This window comes from Hevea brasiliensis, chromosome 17, assembly GCF_030052815.1.
Source record: "Hevea brasiliensis isolate MT/VB/25A 57/8 chromosome 17, ASM3005281v1, whole genome shotgun sequence".
NCBI classification, from domain to species: Eukaryota; Viridiplantae; Streptophyta; class Magnoliopsida; order Malpighiales; family Euphorbiaceae; genus Hevea; species Hevea brasiliensis.
Window position 1 is genome coordinate 14,265,902 of NC_079509.1, and position 13,242 is coordinate 14,279,143.

Sequence of the window (13,242 nt, forward strand, 5' to 3'; positions counted from 1 at the left end):
CTTTAAATTAGTTGTTTAATTTGTAAGAACAAGTTGAATTGAGTTAAAATTATGAAGAAAAGTAAAGAAATTATGTATGAAGGTTGAGAATGAAATTCGGCCAGCCATAGTTAAAGGAGAGATTGATGTGTTTAATTGTATGTAAACATGAATTCTAACTTAGACAAAATGATTACATGATTATGTGTTGATTTGCATATAGTATTATGAATTGTGATTATGGAAGTTAGGGTTTTGAGAGAATTTGGGGGTTTTGTCCCTTGATGCTCAATTGAGATTGTTGAGGTCAAATATTGACCATTTGATGAGAATTGGTTGAGTTTTGAAGTTGGTAGTAGTGTTGAATTATTGCATTGGAAGTGTTGTTTCCATACAGGGATTTTTGGACCTTGAGTCCAGTGCATTTAAATGGCCATAAATAGAACTACATTGCTCCAATTAGTGTGAGGCTAATTGGAGATGAAACTTAAGACCTAAAGCCATAAATTTCATAAAGAAACCATGCCCAGAAACTGATCACAAATTGTCTTAAAATTAGCTTGAATATGGAATGACATATTCTAGAACTGTAGAAATGACCATATGAACAGTAAATATTCAAATAGGCATAACTTACTATAGAAAGCTCCAAATGACCTGATTCTTGAACCTATGAAAAGTTTAGACATAGTAGAACATTTTTTATGAAGATCAGGAGACTTATTTTTGACCCTAACTAATTCAAATTGCTAAGAAAATTTAGTCTATCAAACCTGCCAGAACCAAATCTGACCTGGAAATTCTGGACCTTAGGCCATTCAACCAGTTGTGGCAAAAATGTCATAACTTAGTCTACAAAACTACAAATGTAGTGATCCAAAAGCCAAAAATCTTTATAAGACCTAGAATTACAATTTTGATATTTTGACCAAAACCCAGAACCAAATGCAACTTAAGAAAATTGCTAGGAGAAGTCAGGAATATCCAATATGGAAATTCTTGCACCTGGACAGATTGGTCATTTGACACGCGGACAGTAAATGAATCATAACTTTCAGTAGAAAACTCCAATTGGAATGAACCAAATTGATCTGAAAACTTAAGAAATAGAGATACAATTTCGGTTTAGAAACCCTGCTAAAATTTTTAGTGTAAGAACCTCAAATATGAATTGTAAAGACTGACCTAAACCTGAAATCCTGAATGTATAGGATTATGAGTCCAGGTTAGTTAATTAGTCATAACTCACCCTATACAACCTCAAATTTTTAAATTTTTTACTTTGGTTAGTTGATTTTTGATTAATTTTTAAATTTAGACTTGACTTTTAAGTTATTTGATCTAATTTTGACTTTGGTTTGAACCTAATAAATATTAATCAATGAAATTAAATAATTTATATATATAATTAAATATAATTCATAAATTTCTCATAAAAATAAACTAATTTAAAAATTGATTCAGTTCGATTTGGTTTGATTTGAATATATAAAATTACTATTCGGTTCGGTTTAACAGATTTTTTTTCTCTTTAAAATCAAACCGAACCTAAATAACAGAAATTTTTATAATATAAAACCGAACCGAATAGATTAAATTTTAAAACTGAATCGATTGAATCGAATTGACTCGGTTTGGTTCAGTTTTTCGGTTCAAACCGAAATCTGCTCACCCCTACATGTAAGCCTAGACATGTTTGTATGGTTTGGATAGATTGGCATGCCAAGAAGGGACCGATATGTTTAGCAATACTGCTTATGGCTTTTATGCCATTCTGTTATTTATGGCTTCCAGCCATTCTGCTACATGATGATATGCGTGGCTTTATGCCTGATTACTACTATAGCCTTCTAGCCATTCTGCATACATGGTTGACATTATGTGTCCCATGGTATGACGGCCGGAGGCACCATGATGTCCAGTGCTCAGAAACTCGTGTATCCAGTCCAGTTAGTCTGTCATAGGTTACTTGGACAATGAAATAAAATAAGAAGATCAAATATTAAATAAATGAATACAAAAGAACAATAAATTTTGAATTACTCATAAGCTATAAAAATACATTTTTTTATATGAACTTACACACATGAAATATGTATTTTCTATTATTTAGTTTATTTTTATTTTATTATTGCACCACTAAGCGTTATGCTTAGCTCATGGATTTTTCCTCGTGTAGGTACTGAAGATAAAGATAAAGCCTAATAGTCATTAGACTAGGATTTTGGAGTTCAGATCTGCACTTGTGTCCAGTTGTCACCTCCTCTACAATATATTTTGGTAGAGTCCACTAGGCCATATTAGTACACTTTTTGTACATTGTAAATATTTATAAAATTTGTATTGTAAATTATGAACTTGTATAATTTATTTTGTACATTATGTAAATTATTGAAATTTATGAATTCATGTATGAATAGAATGTAAAACTTGATATGGCTGAATGATACGAGAATTCTATTGAAATGATTATGGAATGAAATTATGATGTTGACATATTTGAGATAATAATGAAATATGAGATTATTTTTAAACAGGTGAATAGTGAAACACGATAAATATTCATAAAATAGGAGAAATTCTGTCAATTTCTCTAATAAAAATAAATTAAGCAATAAATCAAAATGGCATTAAAATTGAAAGTGACTAAAATAAGATAAGATAATATGCTCCGGCACAGAATGTAATATTTCTTGCTCGGCTACACTGTAGATCAGGTAAGGGTATTACAGAAATCGTATATTTAGATATCTCATGTCACCTATTTCTTCATATAATATTTTAAATAATTCTACCATTGCAAATTATATATTTACACAAGGAAGATGTAAATATTATTTAAATGTAGCATTACTCTTAATTTAATAGCAAAGCTGAGTATTTGGAATTCTTGAAGTCTTAGAATTATGTCTTGGATTTGTTATATTATTTAATGAATAATACTACATACACAATGCCTACCCTAATGTTTTTTTTATTGAGCTTTTCTTTTATTATTTTTATGAAATTGAATGATTTTAATCACTTGCTTGCTTCTTCTTTTTTTTTCTAATTTAATGAAGGCTTTATATGAATTGGGTATAATTGATAGGCTAACATGTTACAGGCATCCCTCTTATTTTTTATTCATAAAGGTGAATAATTATGAAATAAATAAATAAAAGGACTCAAAAACTCGAAATCTCCATAGATTGATGAATCAGACTATTCCCTAATTAGCACTTACTTGATTTGTGAGTAATTTAAGATTTGACCTCTAAACATCTACTTGCGCATATTATTTTTAGAGAAAAAATTATTATTTTATATATGATTTATTATATATAATAGGCCTAGGTAACTGTTAGACCTAAAAATTAAATATTTGGACGGGACTGAAGTTGAAAAATCTATAACCAACTTGGATCCAGCCAGCTTTTCAAAAACCAATAAAACTTTGATAATGATATTCATTAATATATAATAATGAAAATCAGGTAAGTCAAATGAAAAGACCCGACACCAAACAATAACAAATCCCGTGGTAGAAAATGTATCACTTTCATCTTACTTTGGATTCATCTCCTGCAACTGGCAGCCTTCGTACGTTAATGCATAAAAAATCTGAAACTGTTGAAGAAAGAAAGACATGATGTTCATTCTCATTCAAGAAACAAAAGAAAATAAAAATTTTTCTTATGTAACCATTAAACACTTTGTCATCGTGCAGGATTTCCTCGATAATGATCTCCAAACCTCTCTGTCAACTAGTAGATGAGTGCAAGTAATTCACAATGATAACGTATCTTATAGTAATTCACAAGAAGTAGTACATATATGAAAGCAAAATATTGATTTCATCAGCACAAAAGTTCCATGCTTGATATGGGTTAATGTTCTCTTTCATTCTGGTTTTTCTTCACAACAAGGACAGCGCACTCGGCATTATTCAGGCAATAGCTGCTCACACTCCCCAGAAAAGCCCTGCATTAACAACTTTTCAAATATTAGTCGTATGTATGGGTGATTAAGTAGAAAATGTGCCAAATACTAACCTTTTTAAAGCTCCACCTTCATTTTTACCCAGAACAAGCAGATTAACTTTGTAGTTTTTAACAGCATTGCATATCAGCTCTCCTGGCTCCCCCAGTTCTGTAATTGTCTCCGCTTTTACCTTTGCAGTTTATTGAATGCAGGATTGATAAAATGACCGATAAGGTTGAAAAGTGAAAAGGTAGAGACACAGAAAAGATAAGTGACTATGGCTATACCCCTCGACTAGCACAGATGTTCTTAGCTTTCTCCAAGATACCCAATGAGACCTTCTTATTTCGTTCTTGAACAGTGCTAATCATATCCAAGGCTGCTATTGAAAAATTAAAGCTAGTGAAAAATCCTTAATTCTGAAACCAAATAGCCCTATATGCCTAATAAAACTCAGAAACCAACTTTTGAAACCAAGAGACTATAAGAAAAGCAATGTATAGCTAAAACCACGAAACAAAGCTTGAAGAGAAGAAAAAAGAGCAGGAAAACTCAACTGGGTGAGAATGGAAAGTAAATGCGAGCGATGCCAAGTTGTGCAGCATATGCACTGTAATTCTTAGGAATAGGCTGTGCAGAAAAGATCAGAAGCGGCGAGTTGACAATCGAGTTTTTGAGATTGTTAAGAACCCAAGTGAGTGCATAGTAACTGGACTCACTTTCATCTATGGCCACCATCACCTTACTGTCACACCCCTCTTTTTCTTTCTCCATTTTGACAAAGATGAAGCAAGCCAGTCTTGAGTTTATAAACAAAATGGAATTTGCTGTTGGAGAAAGCAACATCAACCTAAAGTTGACATTTTGTCTATTTTTTGAAGAACTTCACCGAAGGTCTTCACAATTGAGAGCTCATGCTTAGCAATGATACATGCATTTTGCATAGTCATTTAGGTTAGATTTCAAGGCCATTTCATTCACTTGTTAGTCACTTTTAACCAATTTTATTAGTTATTTAGATAGTTTTTCATAATTGTCAATTTTTAGATTAATTTGTAATTTTACTTTGTTTTGTAGGAAAAGTGGTGTTTTTGAGGGATTAAAAAGAAATTTTGCCAATGAGGAGTGATTTCTATAGCCAAAGATATCAAAAACAAAGTTTGAAAGTTGAAAAATGCAAGGTGGCCGAAATGTGCATAACCTACTGCATAAGTTGTGCAGTTCTGCACCAGAAGAATAAGCAAACTCCAAAACCTACCGAAACCTACATAATTACTCTGCATGACTTATGCAAGTTCAAGTCCTGCTTATGCAGCTTCACGAAAAACTGTATAACTTATGCAGTCTAGTACTCTGCCTATGCAGCTTCACGCAGAGAACCGAAAACCTATCGAAAACTGCATAAGGGTCTGTATAACTTATGCAGTCCACTTATGCAGTTTCATAGAAGTCTCCAAAGCTTGAAGAAACTGCACAACCAACCTGCATAGCTTATGCAACATTACGGGAAACACCTGGAACCACCAATTTTGCATGGAATCTGCATAAGAAACTTGCACAACCTGTGTAACTCTTCATAATGAGCTAGCAGAAGATTTTTCTCACATGAACTTTACCTCAAACACACCATTTTAGGGCTAATTGTCAGAAAGATATATATATGTCCTTATCCCATTTCAGAAAAAAAAAAAGAAGGGGGGAAGAAAAGAGCAGCAGCAGAGGAGAGTCAGAAAAACAGAGAGTGAAACGTCACTTTTCCTTTTCTGCACTAGATTTGGATTTTTCTTCCTTTCTTCCCTATTTTCTACCTTTCTTGTATTGAGTTTCTTAGTTCTTAACATAGACTCAAGTTTTATTTCCATATAAACTCAGAATTTCTTGTAAATATTATAGATAGTGAGTAGTTTTCATTAGATTCTGGAGTTGGGATGTAATATTTGAGATATTTTGTGGATTTTTATTGGATAATCCATATTTTGTGATTTTAATGAAGTTTTATTCATTCCTTGTGTGCTCAATGATATGCTTAGTGTACGATTCCATTAAGTATTGTTCTTAATCCATGGTTGAAGCACCGAAAAGAGAAAACCTTGTGATAGATAATCAAGAAATTGAACTTGATTAACTTAGATCTAAAAATAGACTAAGGATTAAGAGGATTTACAGACTAATTAAGGAACTTAATGGGTCTTGATTAATTTTAACTCCACGAAAGTAGGTTTAGATTGATTAAGGCACTCTTTGTCTCACTCGAAAGAGTATTCAAAGGATTTAAGGATTAATCTCCTTAAAACTCGTAAATTCCATAAGATTGGATAACCAATTTAAAAATCCCAAAATAGCTTGAATATGAACTCCCAAACTCCGGAATCACCCCTTTTATCATTGTTATTTTCTAATCGAATTTAATTGCTTGCCATTTTAAACCTTGCCATATTTTAATTTGCTTATTTTAATTTGACACAAATTTAGTTGAATCATTACATTGTTGAATAGATTATTAATTTTGCATATATAGATTCCAAACTTCAATATCTATCAATTTATTGCTTTAATTTCAAAAATAGTCAAATTAGTCAATTTTTATATCAAAAATTCGATCATTAACACAACTCATGGGAACGATATCTTTTCTATATTACTTGTATGACCCGTGCAGTTGCGATTGGGACCCATCAACTTTTTAGCGCTGTTGCCGGGGAGTTATTTGTTTAAGATTGAATTCTTGATTGTTTTAGTTGTTTATAGTTTTTACTTTTGTTATCTTTTCATTTTTTGTGTTTGTTTATTCTTTTTAGGTACTCTTAATCTTTTATGAGAAGAGTTAGATACACAAGTGACACATCCTTATTTTTTAATTCTGAAATTGAGAAATTTTGTAGAGCCAACAAGAAAGAAATCAGAAAAAGGAAAGAAGCCTTGAGAGCAACTGAAATTGAAGCAGAAATGACTGATGAAAGAATTAGAATTGGTGGTGGTAATGCTGGAAATGATAGAAACAATGAAAATGCAGCCCAAGGTGAAGAGGTTGTAAATGCTAATGTGCCTAGGAGAAGTATAATGGATCATGCATTTCCTCATTTTGATGACTTGAGAGAGAGTATAGCAAGACCAAGAATTGAGGCAAATAGCTACAAGATGGATTTTGGGGTTCTTCAAATGATTCAAAATTCCCAATTTGGTGGACATCCTTCCGAAAATCCACACACACATCTAAAGAAATTTGCTATGATTTGTGATATGCAAAAACAACCTAGAGTATCTGATGATGCAGCAAGATTGAAGCTATTCCCATTCTCTTTGAAAGATAGAGCATTGGATTAGCTTAATTCTTTACCTCACAACTCTATTACAAATTGGGACAACTCACTGATGCATTTCTTGCACAATATTTTCCACCTGGAAAAACTCAAGAATTGAGGAATCAAATGACAGCTTTCAAACCAAGAGAAGATGAAACTCTCTGTGAATCATGGATGAGATGGAAGGAATTAGAGAGACAATGTCCACATCATGCCATTCCAAAATGGATGATAAATCATAATTTTTACACCAATGTTGTGAAGGAATGGAAGCGTGAAAAACACAAGTTTATACCATTGAATTCAAAAATGTTTACCTAGGGTCACATGCATCATGCAAGATTTATTTTTATCTATTTGACTTCAATGATAAACAACATATTAAAACTCTTTTAATATGTTTTTGGATCTGTATTTGCCATTTAAGATTTTAAAATTAATCAGATTAATTTTAGAATCCTAGATTAAATCAAGAACGATTACACTAACCTCTTGATGCACTGCAGCGTGTCTACGCCTTTGAGATTCGTCTTGAGGACACCAGATGTTGTCCCTCTAGCTTGTCCACACCAAGAACACCTATGGCAGCCCTTGAACAGCTTCTAAAGCCTTTTCTATTAATTAGAAATTCAAGTTCTGCCTTTTAAGAGATTAGAGATGTAAACAGGACACTAGAAACAATTCCTAGCGTTCTTAATTCAAGAGATTGATGGCTAATCTCTTTGAATTGATAAGAGATGAAGAAGAAGAGATAAAAACCCTCAAAGTGGCGTGACAAAGGAGTGTGGCTGCTGGTTGTATTTTATTTTCTCATAACAACACTTAAATAGCTAGGTTAACACATTAAACCCTTGCCACATGTCACCCTTTGATTAGCTCTAGGTTTAAGTGACCTAATCACATTGTGCCAAGTGTCAAACCTATATTTAATCTTGATTTTAATCATCTTACATGATTAAAAAAACATTTGGCAAGCTTATGTGTTATGCCATGTGTCACCATCTCATGGTGCCACGTGTCATACTGCAAAATGACCAAAATGCCCCTGTGTCTTAATTTTGAGTTCTCAACCCAAAATAATTATTTTTCTTCTTCTAATTAATTTATATCAAATATAAATTAATTAATTAATCTCTATTAATTAATTTCTCATTAATTAAATTCATATTTAAACACTTTAAATATAAATTTAACTTATATTATACATCCAATAATCTAGATTTGGTTTCAAGTCATGCTAGGGACTTTGCAATTTAATTGCAAACCAAACCTATTTAATTAATCAATTAAACTCTTTAATTAATTAATTAAATCATATTTAAATAGGTGATAACTTGTGTATGTGTGTGACTTACTAGGCTCATCACTAATTGGCAATGAGACATGATAACAACTCTTAATATCATCAGAACTCTTTCTTACCATAAATGATTTCTCTAAATTATTTTATGAACCTCATAGACCATGGTTAACACCTAGCATAGCATGCCATGGCCACCCAATTAGTAATAAGGTTTACCTTAAATGAACCTATAATCATATGTTACCATGCACTAGACTCTCTCATTACAAAATCCCAACTCAAGTGAGTCATGGTTTATGTCAAACTCCATTTGCTATGAATATTATGTTCTCTTTTAATTCCAGTTCTTGATTAAAAGATTTTCTCATCGAAACTCTTTTACGAATAAATCTATCTGTCTGGCAGAACTTGAAACATCAAGAACAATTAAATGAACATAGGATTTTATCTCTATTTACTTAGAGGAACAGATTAAATCTTGATCAACACCTACCTCCATATATAACTAGTAGGAGCCAACACATGCCCATATACCCATACACAGTACAAGTATGAAAGCAGTATCAAACTCAAACTACCTATATACAAGATAACTGTGCTATCTCAGGTCTAAAGATTATATGCACTGATATGATTTATGACAAAACATTGACAAGAATAAACTCCATGTGCTTGTCATAAGTGTCACTGGTTTGGCCTACTTATCATTTATAAGTGCCTATCATGTTTGTTATATGGCATGAGACTCACCATTCCATCTTATTTATATCTCATATAAATAACTTGGGAACAAACATGAATACAATCTTTCTGGATAAGTCATGTCCTTATTATGAAGTATCCTCGATTGTGAACCTATTTATGATACTTCGTGCTAGAAATATTGTCACTCATATTCTTAACAACTTAAGAATAATATTTCTAACAAAATATCAATGGACCTTTTCTATTACACATAAATATATTATGTAAACAAAAAAGTGGAAATGCCTTTTATTAATAAAAATATGTACAAAATACATACTAAATGATATGCTCTAGGGCATACCACTAACAATCTCCCACTAGCACTAGAGCCATTCATTATAATATCTTAGACCTATCTTCTCAAGATGTCGGTCTAACTGAGTCTGTGACATAGGCTTAGTGAATGGATCAGCTGGATCTTCAGCTGATGCTATTTTCTGCATGGCTACATCGCCTCGCCCAACTATTTCTCTGATAATGTGGTAGCGCCTTTCTATGTGTTTGGATTTCTGGTGAGACCTTGGTTCCTTAGCTCAGATGATCGCTCCATTATTGTCACGGTGTAGTGGAACGCTGACTCAATGGAAGGAACTCTGTAAGTTCTCACGAACTTCTTTATCCAAATGACTTCCTTTGCGACATCGATGCAACAATATACTCGGCTTACGTAGTGGAATCTGCGATGCGTGCTCTGCTTGGAACTCTTCCAACCGATCGCACCTCCATTACAAATGAACACATATCCAGAGGTAGACTTTCTATCATCGATATCGATTGGAAATCGTAATCGGTATAACCATCCAATTGCAAGTCTCCACCTCCATAAATCAAGAATAAATCCTTAGTTCTTCTCAAGTACTTAAGGATATTCTTGACACTATCGATGTTCCAAACACTGGATTGGATTGATACCGCTAGTCAAACTAACGGATATGCAATATCGGCCTAGTACACAACATTGCATACATTAAACTTCCAATAGCCAAGCATATGGAATCTGGCCATCTTATCTCTTTCTTGGTGTCTTTGGAGACATCTCTTTAGAAAGATTGATACCATATCTCACTTGGTAACAATCCTCTCTTGGAATCAAGCATGTTAAACCTCTTTAACACCTTTTCCAAGTATAGACTTTGGGATAAACCAATTATTCTTTTCTCTATCTCTATAGATGCGAATCCCAAGAATATAGGTTGCCTCCCTAAGTCTTTCATGGAGAATGTATTTGACAACCATAGCTTTATAGTCGTCAACATACTGTGTCATTACCCATCAACGATCGTCATCCACATATAAGACAAGGAAAGTGATAGCACTGTCACTAACCTTCTTATATACACATGGCTCATCCTCATTTTATATAAAACCAAAGGATTTAATGGCTTCATCAAAACGGATGTTCCAACTCCTCGAAGCTTGTTTCAACCCATAAATGGATCGCTTTAGCTTGCATACCTTGGAACCATCTTGGGATTCAAATCCCTTAGGTTGTTCCATGAAAATGTTTTCTTCAATGTATCCATTGAGAAAAGCTTTTTTAACATACATCTGCCAAATCTCATAATAATAGTACGCAGCTATTGCTAATAAAATCCTAATTGATTTAAGCATGGCAACAGGCGAGAAAGTCTCCTCATAGTCGATTCCTTGCCTTTGGCGAAACCCTTTCGCTACTAGCCTTGCCTTATAGGTCTCTACCTTTCCATCAGAACCAATTTTCTTCTTGAAAACCCATTTGTTCCCTATAGGTATAATACCTTCAGGTGGGTCAACAAGATCCCAAACTTGATTCTTATACATGGAATCAATCTCGGATTTCATAGCATCAATCCATTTTGAAGAGTTTATATCTGATATAGCTTCTTCATAGGTAAGTGGATCATCTCCATGATCTACTTCTTCATGAGTAGACAACTCTTGTTCTTCTTCATGAAGAAAACCATATCTCACTGGTGGGTGAGATACCCTGGTTGTTCTACGAGGAACAGCTGTAGATGTTTCATCAACGGGTATTGGTTGACTAGATGGATCTATATCCATCTAATCTGTTGGTTGGTCAGAATTCTCCAATTCTAACTCTATTTGCCTTCCTTTGCCTCCTTCTTGAACAAACTGTTGTTCAAGAAATGTGGCATCTCTACTTATCACAACCTTTTGTGAAGTAGGCAAATAAAAATAATATCCAAAACTATCTTTTGGATATCCAACAAATCGACCTTTTTCTGATCTGGTCTCCAATTTATCAGTGTTCAGCTTTTTGATATAAGCTGGACAACCCCAAATCTTAACATGCTTAAGACTTGGTTTTCTTCCATGCCATATCTCATAAGGTGTGGAAGAAACTGATTTTGATGGAATCCTATTCAGAATATACAAAGCTGATTCTAATGCAAATCCCCAAAAGGAGATTGGCATATCAGTATAGCTCATCATACTACGTACCATATCCAACAGGGTACGATTTCTTCTTTCAGATACACCATTCAGCTGTGGCGTTCCTGGAGGAGTCAGCTGAGAAACAATGCCATGCTCTCTCAAGTATTCATCAAATTCAGTACTCAAATATTCACCTCCACGATCTGATCGAAGAGCTTTAATATTCTTTCTTGTTTGATTTTCTACTTGAGTTTTAAATTCTTTTAACTTTTCAAAAGATTCATGTTTGTATTTCATCAAATACAAATACCCAAACCTTGATTTATCATCGATAAAGGTAATAAAATAATGAAAACCCCCTAGCCATTTCTTTAAATGGACCACATACATCACTATGTATTAGCTCCAAAATATTTTCACTCTTAGCCCTGTCCAATAAAGGGTGATCTAGTCATTTTGCCACTGAACGCAAGATTCACAAGTTGGAGTAGGCTCGAGCCCAATGAGGATAGAATCCCCATTTTCTCCGGTTTGCAACCCTATCTTCTGCAACATGACATAATCTTAAGTGCCAAATATATTTTGAACTTGAGTTGGTTTTCACCATGGCATTGCATTCTTTTAGATCACTTGCATTCAATTTGTGTTTGTCATTATTATCCAAATAATAAAGACCATCATTCATATAACGAACCAATATATTTATTTCCAAAATAAATATTGCAAACATCATCGATGTTCAAATTCATAGCCATTTCTAGTCAAACTAGATATAGAAATGTTGTTCTTAAAAGCATCAGTAACATATCAAATAATAACCAAACACAAAACATTTCCAAACATGTAAAAGATTTAGATCCTATGGCTAAAGCTTCAACAGTTGAGCCATTGCCAATCCGACTCTAACATCTTGAGAACGCAAGTCGCTACTATTTGCTAGTTCCTGCATATCATTAGAAATGTGAGAACTGGCACCAGTATCTAAAACCCAAGCTGTAGATGAACTATGAGTATCATCAGAATCTAAATAACAAGATATGGACATACCTTCCGAAGGTGTATCCTTCTTATCCTTCAGAGAAGTAAGATACTCTGGGCAGTTCCTTTTCCAGTGCCCATCCTTTTGGCAGTGGAAACACTTTCCTTTGCCTCCATCAGCTTTAGTCTTCCTTTTCTGTTTAGCTATTTTCTTAGAAGGACCAGGAATCTGAGGTTTCTTTTTCTTATTGCCCTTCTTCTTGTTGGACTTTCCAGTAGAAGAAGATGCAACCAAAGCTACCTCTTTTCCTTTATTGCCTGGCATATTCTTTTGGGCAATAACCAGCATGTTGAGTAAACCAGCTAAGGTGCATTCCTGTTTAGTCATATGGAAATTTGTCACAAAATTCCCAAAAGACTCAGGAAGGGACTGAAGGATCAAATCCGTCTATAGTTGGAAATCCATGTTAAAGTCAAGATGTTCCAACTGCTCAATCAGCCAAATCATCTTGTGGACATGATCCCCAACATTCTGTCCCTCAAACATCCTCATACGGAATAGCTGTTTAGATATCTCATACCTAGCATTCCTGC

At 33.6% G+C, this 13,242-nt stretch overlaps 1 protein-coding gene and 1 non-coding gene across 3 annotated transcripts; both read right to left on the bottom strand.

Moving 5' to 3' along the window:
* Positions 1–3,637: 3,637 nt before the first annotated feature.
* LOC110659658 (uncharacterized) lies at positions 3,638–4,848 on the bottom strand. Of its 2 annotated transcripts, none has more exons than XM_058140171.1 (4): positions 4,500–4,848; positions 4,230–4,321; positions 4,014–4,132; positions 3,638–3,954 (listed from the first exon to the last, which is right to left on the bottom strand). In XM_058140171.1, the coding sequence occupies exons 1-4, from the start codon at positions 4,786–4,788 to the stop codon at positions 3,948–3,950; spliced, it is 507 nt and encodes a 168-aa protein (XP_057996154.1). In that variant the 5' UTR covers positions 4,789–4,848; the 3' UTR covers positions 3,638–3,947. The 2 variants fall into 2 exon arrangements, with proteins under 2 accessions (XP_057996154.1, XP_021673351.2); XM_021817659.2 differs by having other exon boundaries at positions 3,638–3,942; positions 4,500–4,846.
* A 2,507-nt stretch (positions 4,849–7,355) lies between these two features.
* Positions 7,356–7,462, bottom strand: LOC131175787 (small nucleolar RNA R71). The gene has a single exon (XR_009145977.1). It is a non-coding gene; the product is annotated as a small nucleolar RNA R71 (small nucleolar RNA).
* Positions 7,463–13,242: the final 5,780 nt, after the last annotated feature.